Source organism: Callospermophilus lateralis, chromosome 15 (assembly GCF_048772815.1).
Source record: "Callospermophilus lateralis isolate mCalLat2 chromosome 15, mCalLat2.hap1, whole genome shotgun sequence".
Taxonomy (NCBI): domain Eukaryota; kingdom Metazoa; phylum Chordata; class Mammalia; order Rodentia; family Sciuridae; genus Callospermophilus; species Callospermophilus lateralis.
In genome coordinates, this window is record NC_135319.1 from 68761020 (window position 1) to 68776956 (window position 15937).

The 15937-nt window shown below is 45.2% G+C and overlaps 2 protein-coding genes and 1 non-coding gene across 6 annotated transcripts in view; 2 read left to right on the forward strand and 1 right to left on the reverse strand.

Annotated features, from left to right (window-relative positions):
* The window catches only part of Armh3 (armadillo like helical domain containing 3), a 171326-nt gene extending 166098 nt beyond the window's left edge, over positions 1-5228 (reverse strand). For all 4 annotated transcript variants that reach the window (XM_076835222.1, XM_076835224.1, XM_076835220.1 and 1 more), the window contains exon 1: positions 5117-5228. The gene's annotated coding sequence lies outside the window, so the exon portion shown is untranslated. The remainder of the gene's footprint in view (positions 1-5116) is intronic.
* A 5096-nt stretch (positions 5229-10324) lies between these two features.
* Positions 10325-13009, forward strand: Hps6 (HPS6 biogenesis of lysosomal organelles complex 2 subunit 3). Its single transcript, XM_076834614.1, has one exon. It carries the CDS (start codon positions 10453-10455, stop codon positions 12871-12873), a length of 2421 nt encoding a protein of 806 aa, XP_076690729.1. The 5' UTR covers positions 10325-10452; the 3' UTR covers positions 12874-13009.
* Positions 13010-14777: 1768 nt separating this feature from the next.
* Positions 14778-14884, forward strand: LOC143381702 (U6 spliceosomal RNA). The gene has a single exon (XR_013088872.1). It is a non-coding gene; the product is annotated as a U6 spliceosomal RNA (small nuclear RNA).
* The last annotated feature ends 1053 nt before the right edge of the window (positions 14885-15937 follow it).

Here is a 15937-nt window from a genome sequence, read left to right on the forward strand (position 1 = left end):
TAGAAGTCAAGAATGCTGCTACACACCCTACAATGTCACCCACAACAAAGAATTGCCCCGCCCAATATGTCAATAGTGACAAGGTTGAAAAATTCTGCTAGATGTAATTGTGATACCCACTATACATCAAGAAATATTCATTTAAACTGGGTGTGATGGTACATCCCTGTAATCCCAGCAGCTCAAGAGGCCAACATAGGACGATAACGAGTTCAAAGCCATCAACCTGGAGAGGCCCTAAACAACTCAGTGAGACCCTGTCTCTATAAATAAAATATAAAAAGGCTAAGCACCCCTAAATTCAATCCCCAGTACCAAAAAAAAAAAAAGTAAAGGAAATGATTATCTGGACAAAAGAGGATATTGAGAAGATGGATAAAACTTAGGCATTCTTTAGAAAAAAACACTGGAGTGACCCTCACCTTCCCACATCTTATTCTTCCCACTTATCCTAACCAATGGGTTCCTTTTGACATCTAAGGTCCAGTTTGCCCATGTGTAAAATAATCAGATGAAATATGTACTACTATCCTGATTTTATGAACATTTTATTTTGCCTAAAGTAACACAGCTAGGAACAAGTCAAGTCATTAAATCTTTCTCTCTGATAGCCCTTCTCCCTGTTAGAATGAACTGTAAGTAAAAAAAAAAAAAAAAAAAAAAAGTCCTATTCACTAATAGAATATTAAAAACCAGATTCAGGAGCCAGGCATGGCATGTATGCTTGTAATTGCAGAGGCTCAGGAGGTTGAGACAGGAAGATCAAGAGTTTAAGGCAAGCAAAAGCAAGGCACTAAGCAACTCAGTAAGACCCTGATAAAATAAATAAAATACAAAGTAGGGCTGGGGATGTGGCTCAGTAGACGAGTGCCCATCAGTTCAATCCCTGGTAACCAACACACACACAAAAGATTCAGTTAAAGTTACAATTCTGGGCTGAGGCTGTGGCTCAGTGGTAGAGCGCTTGCCTAGCATGTGTGAGGCACTGGGTTCGATCCTTAGCACCACCTATAAAATAAATGAATAAAATAAAGGTCCATACATATGAAAAATATTTTTTTAAAAAAAGTTACAATTCCATGGAAATTCCAAACTTGTCCACACTATCAATATTCCCACTTCATCTAAGAAAAGTCAATAGACTCAGGATATCACCTCGACAAGAATTATCACTATTTTCTAGATGCTAAGCCAGAACCAAACTGATTAAATAAGCCACCTGAGCCACTATTAGGCAAGGTACTATCTTGTATGTGCTATGGACAGTGTTCACCTCAGAGTGGTATTTAGCCTATACTTAAAAGTGGAAGTGGCCAGGTGTGGTGGTGCACATCTGTAATCCCAGCTATCTGGGAAGCTAAGGCAAGAGGATCACAAGTTCAAAGCCAGGCTCAACAACTTACCAAGGCCCTAAGCAACTTAGTAAGACCCTGTCTCAAAGCAAAAAATAAAAAAAAGGCTGAGATGGGGGGTCTAGGATTGCGGCTCAGTGGTACAGCACTTGCCTAGTATGTGTGAGGCACTGTCGATCCCTGACAAAAAAGTTTAATAACTTTTATCAAGACCTTATAACATAAAAAATAAATAAGGAGCCAGGGTTGTGGCTCAGTGGTAGAGCGCTTGCCTAGCATTTTTGAGGCACTGGGTTCAATCCCTGGCACTACATAAATTAAAAAAAAAAAAAAATTAATAAAGGTATTGTGTCCATCTATAACTAACAAATATATAAACAAACAAATAAATAAATAAATAAAGGTATTAAAAAAAAAAAAAAGGCTGGGATGGGGTTCAGCGGTTAAGCACCTCTGGATTCAATATCCCTGGTACCAAAAAAAAAAAAAGAAAGAAAGAAAGAAAAAAAAAAACTCACATTTTTTCTGGCATCTCCCAGAATGAGAATTCATCACAAGATCCTCTTCTCAATGAGCAGGAACCTCTTAAAAATTAATACTATTTCCCACTCAAGCTCCAAACTTCCCCAAGCAGTACAACTCCCCCCCACCATCTTCTCATTTTCCTTCCTGGTGAACCATACAAGCCCCATGAATACCACCCAAAGTATAAAATGAAATTACAGGATACAGGACTGGGGGCATAAATCAGTGGCTCAGTGCTTACCTAGCAAGAGTGAGGCACTGGGTTTGACCTCAGCACCACAAGAAGCGGGGGGTGGGGGCAGAGTAGAGAAAGAGGAAAAAAAAAAAAAAAGACAATTACCATATCTTAAAGGAAGTCCAAAAGGTAATTGCAATCTTATAAAATCAATTGACTTCCTGCTAGTTTAATAACTTTTATCAAGACCTTATAATATTAAAAAACAAGTACAGGGCTGGGGCTGGGGCTCAACCGTAGCTCACTTGCCTGGCATGTGTGAGGCACTGGGTTCGATTCTCAACACCACATATTAATAAATAAAATAAAGGTCTATCAACAACTAAAAAAACATTAAGCATAGTATAAGCCAAAAAGGGACCAAAAAATTACTAAGTTATGTTCCCTGTCTTAAGCAGCTCACCATTAAGTGAAAGAAGTGCACATCCTGACAATTCCAAATAAACATTTAAACAAAATAAACATTTTCCCCAAAGATTTTTCTCATATATGCCCTCACCTATTGAGAACTATTGCCAAGCTATGAAGCTTACTAGGCCTCCTTACTTCCAGCTGCCTACTAACATCTCCATCTACACATCCCACAAGTAACTTTACCTCAGCATATCAGACTGTCTTCCCTAACCTCTTTTTTTTTTTTTTTTTTTTTGATAGTACTGGCATCTCCCAGAATGAGAATTTATCACAAGATAATCTTCTCAATGAGCAGGAATATCTTTTTTTTTTTTTAAACCATACGATTTATTTTTATTTTTATTAGTCATACATGACGACAGAATGTATTTTGACACATAATACATACATGGAAGGTCCATACATCAATCATATTGTCTATTCTATTCTGCTGCCTAGCAGGAACCTCTTAAAAATTAATATTATTTCCCACTCAAGCTCCAAACTTCCCCAAGCAGTACAATACCCCTCCATCTTCTCATTGTACCCAAGGATACTCTACCACTGAGCCACATCCCCAGCCCTAAGTTGCCCTAAGTTGCCCAAGTTGCCCTAAGTTGCTGAGGCTGACCTCAAACTTGCAACCATGTCTTTGCATATGCTGTTTTCTGTAACTGGAATATTTTTTCTTTCTTGTGCAAGCTCCTATTCATACTTCAAAGCCCACCTCAAGTGTCTTTTCCCTACAAAGATCTCCCTACCACTAGGTGATAACAATATTCCTTTTTTTTTTTTTTTGTACAAATGTCTTTATACGGGGGCTGGGGATGTGGCTCAAGAGGTAGCGGCTCGCCTGGCAGGCATACGACCCAGGTTCGATCCTCAGCACCACAAACAAAAACAAAGATGTTGTGTCTGGTGAAAACTAAAAAATAAACATTAAAAAATTCTTTAAAAAGGGCTGGGGATGTGGCTCAAGCGGTAGCGCGCTCGCCTGGCATACGTGCGGCCCAGGTTCGATCCTCAGCACCACATATAAACAAAGATATTGTGTCCGCCAATAACTAAAAAATAAATATTAAAATTCTTTAAAAAAATAAATTAAAAAAATTAATTAATTAAAAAGATTATTTAAAAAAAATGTCTTTTATACAACACACAATAGTACAAAATTTCATCAAAATATGTGTTGGATGTCTTTGAGGAAAGATATTATTTCTAACCCAGTAACAGTTATATAGTAAGTGCTAAATATGTGAGTAAACAGTTCACTTTCATATATCCTGGATCAATTTAGTTGGCAATTTTCTCCAAATCTTATGAATTCCTAAATTATGCTGTATGTGAAATTCCAAATTTCATAACAACTGCTTTGGGGTTTTCAAGTTTGTTTAATTATATAAAGGTTGAATGAGTAAATTATGACTGAAAATCTATTGAAAACACATTAAAGACTTCCTTATTCATTAAGGAAAGAATGAAAATTCCCTTTATAATTCTAACAAGAGGAATCTACCTTTCCCTAGACTCTGTCTGATACCCTGAAAGCCTTCACATAGAAGTTAGTAAACAGTATTACCATGAAGTCCAACAGAAGACATACCCAAAATAATTCCAAGCAATCCTAAATTAAAGGGAGGGACACAAATCATCTTTATCTTGGTGTACCAAACCAACAAACAAACAATCAAAAAAAAAAAAAAACTTTTAAGTTCAAATTTTTCTGGAAAAAGAAGAACCAGGGACGATTTGATGATCCAGAAACATTTATTCAGGCCTGAGCCAAATTTCTACCGTCCCGATCGCCAGGTGCAGCACTCCTCAACTTCTGATAGCTCTCCTTCCCCCCAGGGAACCTGTTCTCTCATTTCTTTCCCCACTGCCTTTGAAAAGGTTAGTTTACACCGAGTAACCCGAGTAACTTTCCATGTAAAAGGTGAGCTTAAAGTAGTCGGTGGGAAGACGGGCGCTGCTGTACACCTGTAATCCCAGCCACTTGGAGACTGACGCTGGAGGATTGAGAGTTCGAGGCCGGTCTCGGCAATTTAGAGATCCTCTCTCAAATTTTCAAAAAAGGATCAGGGATGTAGCTCAGTGGTAAAGGAAACCAGTCGGTCGGAGACTCGAGAGGTTAGATAGTGTCCCTTCCGGGACACCTGAAGACTTCGGACAGACTCGCCTTCCTCTATTCCTTCTCAGAGGTCTAGCCCCTGACCCTCACCACACAGCCAAACACAAGCTGGGAGGACAGGCTTTCCAGGCAGGGGTCGAGGTCAGCCCCGCGCAGGGGTCAAAGGTCAGGGCCTCAGCTGCCCAGTGGCCCCTGCAAGGGCGGGACAGGGAAAGAACTAGGCCAGAACCGGGTGGTCAGAAGAACGAGCCGCTGGAAAAGAGAAGCTGCGTCTCGCTCGCTCAGCCACCCCCCGGGCCAGCCCTCCCCGCGGCACGCAGCCTCAGCTGCGGTCCTCCCTCCTCTCCCCTCGTCACCCCCGTCGTCCCCGCAGCAAGCGCAGGCCCCGCCCCCAGAGCCGCCTCTGGGCCGAGGCCTACTGTGGCAGGACCCGCGGGGGTTGGCCAGATTCGAGGACCCGACTAGGCCGGCGCTGCTTACCGAGCCCCCGGCTCCTCCTCCACCACCCGCGCCGCTCCCGGGCCCGCTCGCTCCCGACACCACCGACGCCGCCGCTGCTCCGAGCCACGGGCGCGCTCCCGACCTCCCCGACCCCGATGCCCCGCGGGGTCCTAAAGCCCGCTTTGCGATAGGTTCTTCCACGCCCGCTTCCTGAAGCTGACCTCAGACCACAATTCCCAGCAAACATTGCAAAGACTACAACTCCCGAAAAGCATCGCGAGAAAGAAATTAGCAAACATCCATAGAAGGGCTCCTGGTTTACCAATTGCAGTAGTGGTTTTTTGAAACATGGCCGACTTTGAATTCAGCAGTTCTTTTTAGGAATAAATATATTTAGAAACACTAGCAAGGTTTGAAAAGATGTATGTTTCAAGATATTTATTGTAGCTTTGTAAGTGAAACATTGGAAACACATTCATTCAACAAATAATTAGATATGTTGCCAGAGGCGGTGGCACAGCCTGTAAGCCCAGCTACATAGGAGGCTGAAGCAGGAAGATCACTAAGTGGTAACTTAGTGAGACCCTATCTCAAAATAATCATCATAAAATAAATTGTCGTTTAAAATTGTGCTTTTTTTTTCCAGTACTAGTAGGATTGAATGAATCCAAGGGTCTTTTACCACTGAACTACAACCCCATCCCTTTTTATCTTTTTTTTTTTTTTCCATTTTGAGACAGTCTTCATTCAATTGCTGAGGCTGATCTCAAACTTGTAATCCTGCCTCAGTCGCCCAGATTATAGACTTGCACCACTGTGCTCCACCTCAAGTAAACTCTGTGATCTTCAAATTTCTCATATGCAGATAAAAGATTAAAAGATGCACTTGTAGGGCTGGGGATATAGCTCAGTTGGTAAAGTGCTTGCCTTGTATGCACAAAGCCCCTGAGTCCCCAGCACCACAAAAAAAAAAAAAAAAAAAAAAAAGCAGGGTGCGGGGGTGCCGGTTCTGAGTGATTAGTTTGTTTAAAATTCTAGAATTAGTAAGAGGAGAATAATTTGAACCCAGGTCCATCAGGAAAGAACTGGGGGCAGAAATATGCTGGGTATGGAACCGGGAAAGAAGTGAGGGGCTATACTCTAATAGAATATAAATAAGAATGAAGAGGGAGCCGAGCAGTAGCAAAAGCCTGTAATCCTAGCAGCGTTGAGAGGCTGAGGCAGGAAGATCTCGAGACAGCCTCAGCAAAAGCGAGGCATCAAGCAACTAAGTGAGACCCTGTCTACAAAATTGGGCTGGAGATGTGGCTCAGTAATTGAGTGCCCCTGAGTTCAATCCCCAGTATCAAAAAAATAAAAGAGTGATGAGGGGTAAGAGGAAGATTGTCATGAAGCAAATCCTAATAGTTCTGGAACACCAGTTAGAAACCCTCTTTCCAGCCTGACCCAGTGGCAAATGCCTATAATCCTAGCAATTTAGAAGGATGAGGCAGAGGATGGCAAGTTTGAGACCAATCTGGAAACCTAACTAGACCCTGTCTCAAAATAAAAATCAGGGGCTGGGGTTGTGGCTCAGTGGTAGAGTGCTTGCCTAGCATGTGTGAGGCCCTGGGTTCAATCCACATAAAAATAAATAAATAAGGGCTGGGGATGTGGCTCAAGCGGTACTGCATTTGCCTGGCATGCGTGGGGCCGGGTTCGATCCTCAGCACCACATACAAACAAAGATGTTGTGTCCACCAAAAACTAAAAAAATAAATAAATTGTCTCTCTAAAATAAATAAATAAAAATAAATAAAATAAAGTTATAAACATAAAAAAATTAAAAGATAAAAATAAAATGGGTTCAGTTCCCACTACTGAAAAAAGAAAAAGAAACAGTAGTACTCTGTCCAAATGAAAGAACAGTGTTCCATACCTGATTTCCTTTCAATAAAACTTTGTTTCACACCTACTGACTACCCAACTGGTGAGTAGTAAAAAGAAATAAAGTAAGTTATGATTCTAAAATTATATTGTAACAAAGTGGTAGATACACACTCACACACACATACACACACCCATATATACTATATATATATATATATATATATATATATATATATACATATATGTATACTTTGTGTGTGTGTGTGTGTGTGTGTGTGGAGGTGGGTAGTGGGGATTGAACCAAGGGGCACTTTACCACTTAGCCACATTCCCCGCCCCTTTTATTTTACATTTTGAGACAGGGTCTCCCTAAGATGCTGAAACTGGCCTCAAACTTGTGATCTTCCTGACTCAGCCTCCCTTCACTGGGTTACAGGTATGGGCTGCCACACCGGGTTACTCTTAAATGTTTTAAATAGCAGAGAGTAAAATATCAAGGGCAAACTTACAAAGGGCTCAAGTTGTAAATGCCCTGAAAATTTACAGAAGGGAAAATTTCATGTCAACTTCCAAAGAATTCCTGGAGAAGGTGAAGATGAAATGAGGTGGAAGAGGAGAGAAGAAAGGAAAGGGAGAAGGTATGAGAGTGAAGCAACATAATACACTGCCCACACTTATGTCAGGAAGTAAATTCAATACATATTCACACTAGGGTAAATTTAGGAGATATATACTAAGTTTAGCACACAACCTCTGGAACATTGTAGAAATGGATCCTAGGTCAGCTACCTTCTAACCGTATGACTTTGTACAATTACTTAAGCTCCCTGTGCCTAGTGTCCTCATTTGAAAAATGAGAATAATAAGGCCTGTGTCATATTGGTTTGGTTATCTGGCAGAGCTCTTCCCTTCTTATTCTGCAGAATTCTTTGGACTCTTAGGCTAGACTAAATGGAAAAACATGCCCTGAACAGTCAGAGTTAAGTGAAGGCACATTATCTGATTTTGGCCAATAGCTATAGCCTCCAAGAACTTTGGCTTTTGATCAAGAGATGCAGAGATGAAAAGATGATCAGAATTTATTCATAACAGGTTCTATCCTCTAGTGCAGCATGTAAGTCATGTAGCACCAAGGACCACATTACCCTGATTAGATGGTCCCCACTGAAAAACAATCATGCTTCCTATTTCTTGATCTTCAGTGAGTGTCTTAATTACTGTTCATTGCTCAATCCAGTTCTTCCTTTCTTCAGCAGATGCTATAAGTTCCTTATGTTCTTTAATTAATAGCACTTTAACTTAAAATAGCCATGAGCTATTTTTGTAACTTTTAACCAAAAGATTCCCAAATGATATCACACACACAAACATGTGCCCACACAAGCTTACTCATTCCTTCAGCAAACATCAATTGAGGTTTTTCTGCCAGACTCTACTCTAAAAATGAAGATAGGGTACAAAATGAAATAAATCCTATGGCAACAAGAAGCAACTGGAGGAGGAGTAACTTGGGATAGGAAGATGATGTTTAGGATATGTTGAGATTAAAGTGTGAGACATCCAAGAAGAAATATTTAGTAGATGTTTAGATACCCTTTATTGGAACTCAACAGATATCTGTGCTATAGATAAATATTTTGGAGTCATTGGCTTCCATGGAATGGATCAATCCATAAGGAAGAAAAGAGGATAGAGAGACAGATCAAAATGTTATTGGGGAATGGAAGGAGGAGTGCTAACGTTTAATGTGGTGGCACACACCTGTAATCGCAGTAACTCAGGAGGTTGAGGCAGGAGGATAGAGGATTCAAAACCAGCCTCAGCAAAAGTGAGGTGCTAAGCAACACAGTGAGACCCTGTCTCTAAATAAAATACAAAGTAGGGCTGGGGACGTGGTTCAGTGGTCAAGTACCCCTGAATTCAATCCCTGGTACCAAAAAAAAAAAAAAAAAGATAGTGCAATATTAAAAAAGGAAGAAACCCAGAGGTAAAAGATGTGCAGTGGAACCCACAGGAGAAACTTTCAATAAGGAGGTTGTCAAGCAGGGCACACTGGCACAAGCCTGTAGACCCAGCAACTGGGAAGGCTGAGACAGGAGGATCGTAAGTCCTAGGCCAGCCTAGGCAAGACTTTGTCTCAAAAGGTGGGTTTGGGAATGTAACTCAGTAGAGTATTCCTGGGTTCAATCCCCAATACTGAAATATATATATATATATATATCTAAATTTGTAGGTGTTGCTGAAGAGATGACAAAAAGACTCTGCCTCTAAACATGTTGTTGTTTTCTTAGCAAACTCCTGGTTTTGGCTGATAGAGTAAAATGGCTTGGCACACTGACTCTGGAGCCAGAATGCCTGTGGTTGAAATCCCACCTCTACTGCTTAATACCTGTGTAATGTTTTATTTATTTATTTTTTTTGTGGGGGGGGGTGGGTAGCTAGGGATTGAACCCAGGGCCTTGTGTATATGAAACAAGCACTCTTCCAACTAAGCTATATCCCCAGCCTAATACCTATATAATCTTAATCAAAGTTACTTAACCTCTGTGCTTCATTTTCCTTATCTGCAAAAACGAGGGATGGGAGCAGGTCTGTCCCATGATGTCTACTATGGAAATATTAACTATTATTATTTTCCACTAGATTATCAATCTCCATGAGGTTGAAGTTTTTTGTTTGGTACTAGAGATTGAACCCAGGGGCACTTAGTCATTTAGCCATATCCCCAGCCCTTTTTATTTTTCATTTTGAGACAGGGTCTCACTAAGTTGCTTAGGGCCTCACTAAATTGCTCAGGCTGGCTTTGAACTTGTGATCCTCCTGCCTTAGCCTCCTGAGCCGCTGAGGATTACAGGTGAGGTTGAAGTTTTTCTATTTTGTTCAGGGTCTACTACTCAAAGCCTGCCATAAATTAGGTGCTCAATAAAACTTTCAAAAATAAATGAGTAGTTGGGGATGTAGCTCAGTGATATAGAGTGCTTGCCCAGACTCTGTGAGGCTGTGGGCTCAATGCCTAGTACTGGGAAGAGAGAGAGAGAGGGAGAGAGAGAGAGAGAGAGAGAGAGAGAGAGAGAGAGAGAGAGAGAGAATGAGAATATGAATGAATATAAATGAGTAAACTGGACTCAAAGAACGAAGCTTAGAAAAGAAAAGCCTTAGCAGATGGACGCTTTTAGGGGCTCAGTGGAGCCCAAATCAGGACTAGACTGAGCTACACTGCAGCTAGGGGAAGCTGGCCTGAGAAATCAGAGGTTGAAACCTTTGGGAGCTGCGGAGGCTCCTCCCCCTGCGGGCGGGTCGCGCCAGCCGGGCGTGCACTAGAGCAAAGCCGAAGCTCCCCTAGCGGGGCGGGGTGGAGTCTACACTCAGGCCTGTCCTCGGCCCACCTCATCCACGCGGGACGGAAGTCTCAGTCCGGCTCTCGACTTCCCGGAGGACCGCGCACCGAGAGCCGGGCCTCGCTCCACGGGTGGCCGGGCCTAACGTGCTACGGCGCGGGCGGCATAATGAAGCGTGCGGGGACTCTGCGCCTGCTCTTGGACCTTAGCAACTTCAGCGGCGCGGCCCGGCTCCGGGAGTTGCTAGCTGGGGACTCAGCTGTCCGAGTCCGCTGCAGCCCAGACGGCCGCCACCTGCTGCTGCTGCGATCCCCGGGGGCGCCAGCCCCGCAACTGCTGGTCGCCGTACGTGGATCCGGCGCGGAACTGGAGCGGGCCTGGCCCGAGGACCACCCTTCACCGCTAGACGCCTTCTTCCTGCCTTGGCCAGCGCGACCGGCGCTGGTCCTAGTGTGGGAAAGTGGCATAACAGAGGTGTGGGGAGCGGGGATGGAGCTTGGCTGGCGACTGCTGCAGAGCACCGAGCTCTGTCCAGGCGGTGAGGCCCGCGTGGTGGCCGTAGCGGCTGTCCGAGGCCGCCTGGTGTGGTGCGAGGAGCTTCAGTCTGGCACTGAGGACCCCATAGAGCGGCCTGCAGCCGCTTTCAACTATCGCGTGTGCTTCAGGACCCTGGAGCCCAGCGGGGAGGCAGGCACAAACCTGGGCCGCACACGCGTCCTGCTGCACCACTGCCCTCCTTTTGGCCTGCTGGCCTCCCGCAAGGATCTCTTCCTAGTGCCCACTGCCACCACCTGGCCTGGTGTAGCCCACATTCTGCTCATCTGGAGCCCAAGCAAGGGCAAAGTGATAGTGTCTGCCCCATGCCTTGGCCTCTCCCACAGTAAAACCCTGAATCCCAGACAAGGGGACACCTGGGACTTCAGGACCCTGCTCCGAGGCCTTCCTGGGTTGCTGTCCCCCAGAAAGCCATTGGCTGTACATACCTGGGCCCCAGCTCCTCAGGGCCTTCTGTTGCTTGATTTCAGGGGCACTGTGTGCTTAGTGCAGTCCCACGGTGGTACTCGTGCTGTGGGCACCTTGCAGGAGGCACCTGCAGGCCCCGAGGGGTCTGCAGCCCTGGGAATATTCCATGGCACTCTGGCCTGTGTGCTGGGCAACACATTGGAACTGCTGGACATGGGCAGTGGGCAGCTGCTGGAAAGGAAGGTTCTAAGTACAGACAGAGTATATTTGCTGGAACCTCCAGCCCCTGGCGTGAAGGATGAGGAAGAGATGGATATTGGAGGAGGTCTTCGCATGCTTTCAGCCTTGGGTCTGTTTTGTGTAGGTTGGGAAGCCCCCCAGGGCTTTGAGCTCCCTTCAGCCAAGGACCTGGTATTTGAGGAGGCCTGTATATACTACCAGCGGCGGAGCCTAAGGGGTGCCCAGCTCACCCCAGAGGAACTGAGACACGACAGTACCTTCCAAGCACCTCAAGCCTTGGCCTCCATCCTCCAAGGCCACCTGCCACCATCTACACTGTTGACTACACTGAGGGCCGAGCTTAGGGATTACAGGGGTTTAGAGCAGCTCAAGACCCAGCTGGTGGCTGGGGATGACGAGGAGGCTGGCTGGACCGAGTTGGCAGAGCACGAAGTAGTACGCCTGCTGAGGACTGAGTTAACAGGAGACCAGCTGATCCAGCTCAACACCATTTTCCAAGCCCTTCCTACAGCAGCCTGGGGTGCCACTCTTCGGGCCCTGCAGGTCCAGCCAGATGGAAATGGCAGGCTGAGATCCCAAGCTCCCCCTGATGTGTGGAAGAAGGTGCTAGGGGATACAACAGCTGGAAAGGAAACACCCAATGGAATACTGCCCCCCTTTGAACTCCTTTGCCAATGCCTTTGCCAGCTGGAGCCACGATGGCTACCCCCGTTTGTGGAACTGGCACAGCAGCAGGGTGGGCCAGGGTGGGGGGCTGGAGGCCCTGGGCTGCCTTTGTATCGCCGAGCCCTGGCAGTGATAGGTGAGGAGGGGAGCAGGCCTGAGACATTGGAGCTGGAGCTGCTTTTGGGCAGTGGGCGACCCAAAGCTGTGCTGCAAGCTGTGAGTCAGCTGGTGCAAAAGGAGCAATGGGAGCGGGCTCTGGAGGCTGGCCTGGCCCTTGGCCCCTCCAGCCCCTTGCTTCGAAGTGAGATCTTCAAACTGCTTCTAGCCCAGTTTGCCCAGCACCGCCAGCTCGATGCTCACCTCCCCCTCCTTTGCCGCCTGTGCCCACCAGAACTAGCTCCAGATGAGCTCCTACTTCTACTGCAGACACATCTCCCAGATGAAGTGGGACCTCCTACCCCATTTCCTGAGCCTGGGTCAGAACCCCCTCTCACAATGGGTTTGCTCAAAGCCCTGCTGGAGCAGACTGGAGCTCAAGGACGGCCCTCAGGCCCGGTTCTAAGCCTTTATGAGGACATCCTATGGGACCCAGGCACTCCACCCCCGACCCCACCTCGGGGACCTATGTCTACCCTTCAGGTATCAGATCACCCAGGACTGGAAGTGTGGGCACCATCTGGACAGGGCCTCTGTGTGACTGACACGGGAAATCATTTGTAGGACAAGGTGATCAGGGTAGGGTACCTAGGAGTTAGAGGGGGCCAGGGTAGGATCTGTGTGTGCAATATCCTTCTGTCTTCTGGAGCAATTTTTAAAATATATATATATATATATATATATATATATATATATATATATATATATATAAATATCCAATTTATACATGGTTTGTGTTTTTTGAACAGCTGAGGGTCTCAGAGGATTGTGGGTTACAGAGGGAGTAGATGAATCTGGATCTCTTGACTGAAGCAGCTACTTTCAATCGTGAAGATAATTGACATTATGAGTATTTTATATGTGCCAGGTACTCTGCTGGTCTTTACATAATCCCTCTTCCTCGCTAGAAAAGTACTGATATTATCCCTATTTTCCAGGTGAAGAAATAGAATCTAGAAAGACTGAATGACTTGACCAAGCAAGTCAACTAGAAAATAGCAGCTGTCACATTTGACTTGCCTCACTGTATGGCCCAATACCTCTGGCCTCTTTGGGCTTGAATCTGCTCCTCATCCCTGAATCAATACTGGACTCTAGCCCATGGTAGAGAGTGGACTCTGCGGAGCTACACCTCTTTTCCCTGGGATTCTTCCAAGTAAGAACTGTGATGGGCCCTAAGCCCATGCTTGTTTCCCCCAGGATTCCATGAGCAGCCCCTGATTTTAAGGAAAATATGATACAGTCAGAGAGCTACCTCAGAGCCCTCTGACTCAATAAATGAGTCACTGGGAGCACAGGGCCCCACATTTTCACTGACTCCTTAAACCAAGAAATAAGCATCTGCAGCACAGATTTCTTCTTGCCTGGACTAGATGTCCAAAGACTTCTTGACCCTATGTCCATTTCTACCCGTGACCCCTCTACCTAGTTCTGGATTAGGGTAGGCCCTGCATGCTGCCACTCAACATCATCCTAGGCCCCTGGCAGGGACTAGGGTAACAATTACCACTTAGCTTTGTCCTCAGCTACGACCTACAGTTTAGATTCTGCTCTGCCTCATCCTGGGCTTAACAATAGATTCAAGTTCATATGGGTCCTTGGATGGTTTTTTAGATTGTCAGGGGGAGAGGTGTAGCCCTACAATCTTGCCCGTGATTATTGTTATTTCCCCAGCCTTGCAGAGGTCCCAAGGTGGCTCATCCGTATGGCCAAATCTGAGATGGCTTCTTAGCCTCACTGAAGTCCTAGGATGACAATTTGGTCTTATCCAAGGCTTGAATGGCCCTTGTCCTGGGACTCAAGCTAGCCTGTCTACCAATACCTGTAGTTCAGCTATTAGCCTTAAAGCTGCTGCTTCTCCCTCAGCTGTCACCTAGCCCCTTCCTAGTATGGGAGGGGTTCCTCCTCTTTTTGGATCTTGAAGGTGGCACAATGCTGGAAGCTATTTTCCTGTTCATGATCCTACTGAAATATGTTTGCTTTTCAGTCTGAGATTTGTCTTGGGCCTCCTGCTGTGCCAGGAGGAGAAGGAATTATACTCAGTGGGCCCCTGGGGGCATAGGGAAAGGGCCAAGCTTTTCTTTGAGGAAATTCCTCTGAGTCACCCATTAGCAAGGCCTCAGCATGGACACTGCCCAGCCTGGCAGCTCAGAGGGGAGCTGGTGGCCTTGAATGGCTGGTAGCTTTTATTCTACCTTTACAGGCTGATATTGGATTATGTTGGTCCTTGCTCATCCTCGACCTCCAGTGTGGAGGATGCCAATGATCCCAAACCATACCTTGGGACTTTGTAGAACTCTAGGATTGCAAATATGGTCTGAATGGGTTTGGGTAGAGCATGTGAGAGGGCCATCAAAGTGATGATTCATTGTGGTCTTCCTGAGTGAAAGTCTAAATAGGTAGATAGAGATCTCAAGTCTGAGGTCTTTGGTTGAAAGGGTGGATCCCAGGACAAGATGATGGGACTTGTGCTCACTTCAGCAGCACATATACTAAAACTAGAACAATACAGAGAAGATTAGCATGGCATCTATGCGAGGACGACACACAGATTCATGAAGCATTCCATAAATTTTTAGTTCATTTATTTTGACTGTGATTTATTTGGAGTGGAGGCCCCTGTTTTTTAAGAAAACATGTCAGGGCTGGGGATGTGGCTCAAGCGGTAGCGTGCTCGCCGGCATGCGTGCAGCCCGGGTTCAATCCTCAGCACCACATACAAACAAAGATGTTGTGGCTGCCGAAAACTAAAAAATAAACATTAAAATTTTCTCTCTCTCTCTCTCTCAAAAAAAAAAAGAAAAAAGAAAGAAAGAAAAAAGAAAACATGTCAAGTAGGTTATCCAAAAATAAAGTGGATTAAAAAAAAAAAAAGATGTTGGAGCCTATGGAATGCAAAATCTAGGAACTGAGGTCCTTGACCTTGGGTACCTGAGAAGAGGGTGGTATTCTGGGGCTACAAGTTTTGAGTGGTCCCATTGGCTTAAGGAGGATCATGAATTTAAAGACAGCCTCAGCAACTTAGCGAGACCCTAAGCAACTCAATGAGACCCTCTCTCTAAATAAAATACAAAAAAACCGCTGGGGATGTGGCTCAGTGATTAAGTGCCCTTGAGTTCAATCCCCAGAACAAAACAAAACAAAAAAATTTTTTAGTAGTGGGCAAGGCTTCAGATCCAAGGACCCTGTACAAAAGAAAGTAGGTTCACATGGAGAACCTCATGGAGCTCAGAGGTGAGGTACAACTGAGAATACTTTCCTGCTCTCAGGCCTGCCTACAGTCCTCCCTGTCACCTACCCAGGAGACTCAGACCCTTTTCCCTTCTCTACCATCCTACAAGGGTCAGAGGTCAGAGCCCCACCCCTTCTTCCACCTGTGGCCTGAAAAAAAAAAGTAACAAGGACAACTCCTGCTCTCCTCCCAAACCCCAACCCAGCCTTCTGCCTAAATGTGGCCACCTGTCACTGAGAGTTATAGTAGCTTTCTAATTGATATTTCTATATCCTCAAGTCTAACCTTGATTACCCAGTGTTTTAGTCAGCTTTTTACTGCTGCTTAGAGTCATGGGACCTGACAAGAACAATTAGAGGAGGAAAAGTTTATTTGGGGGCTCACAGTTTCAGAAGT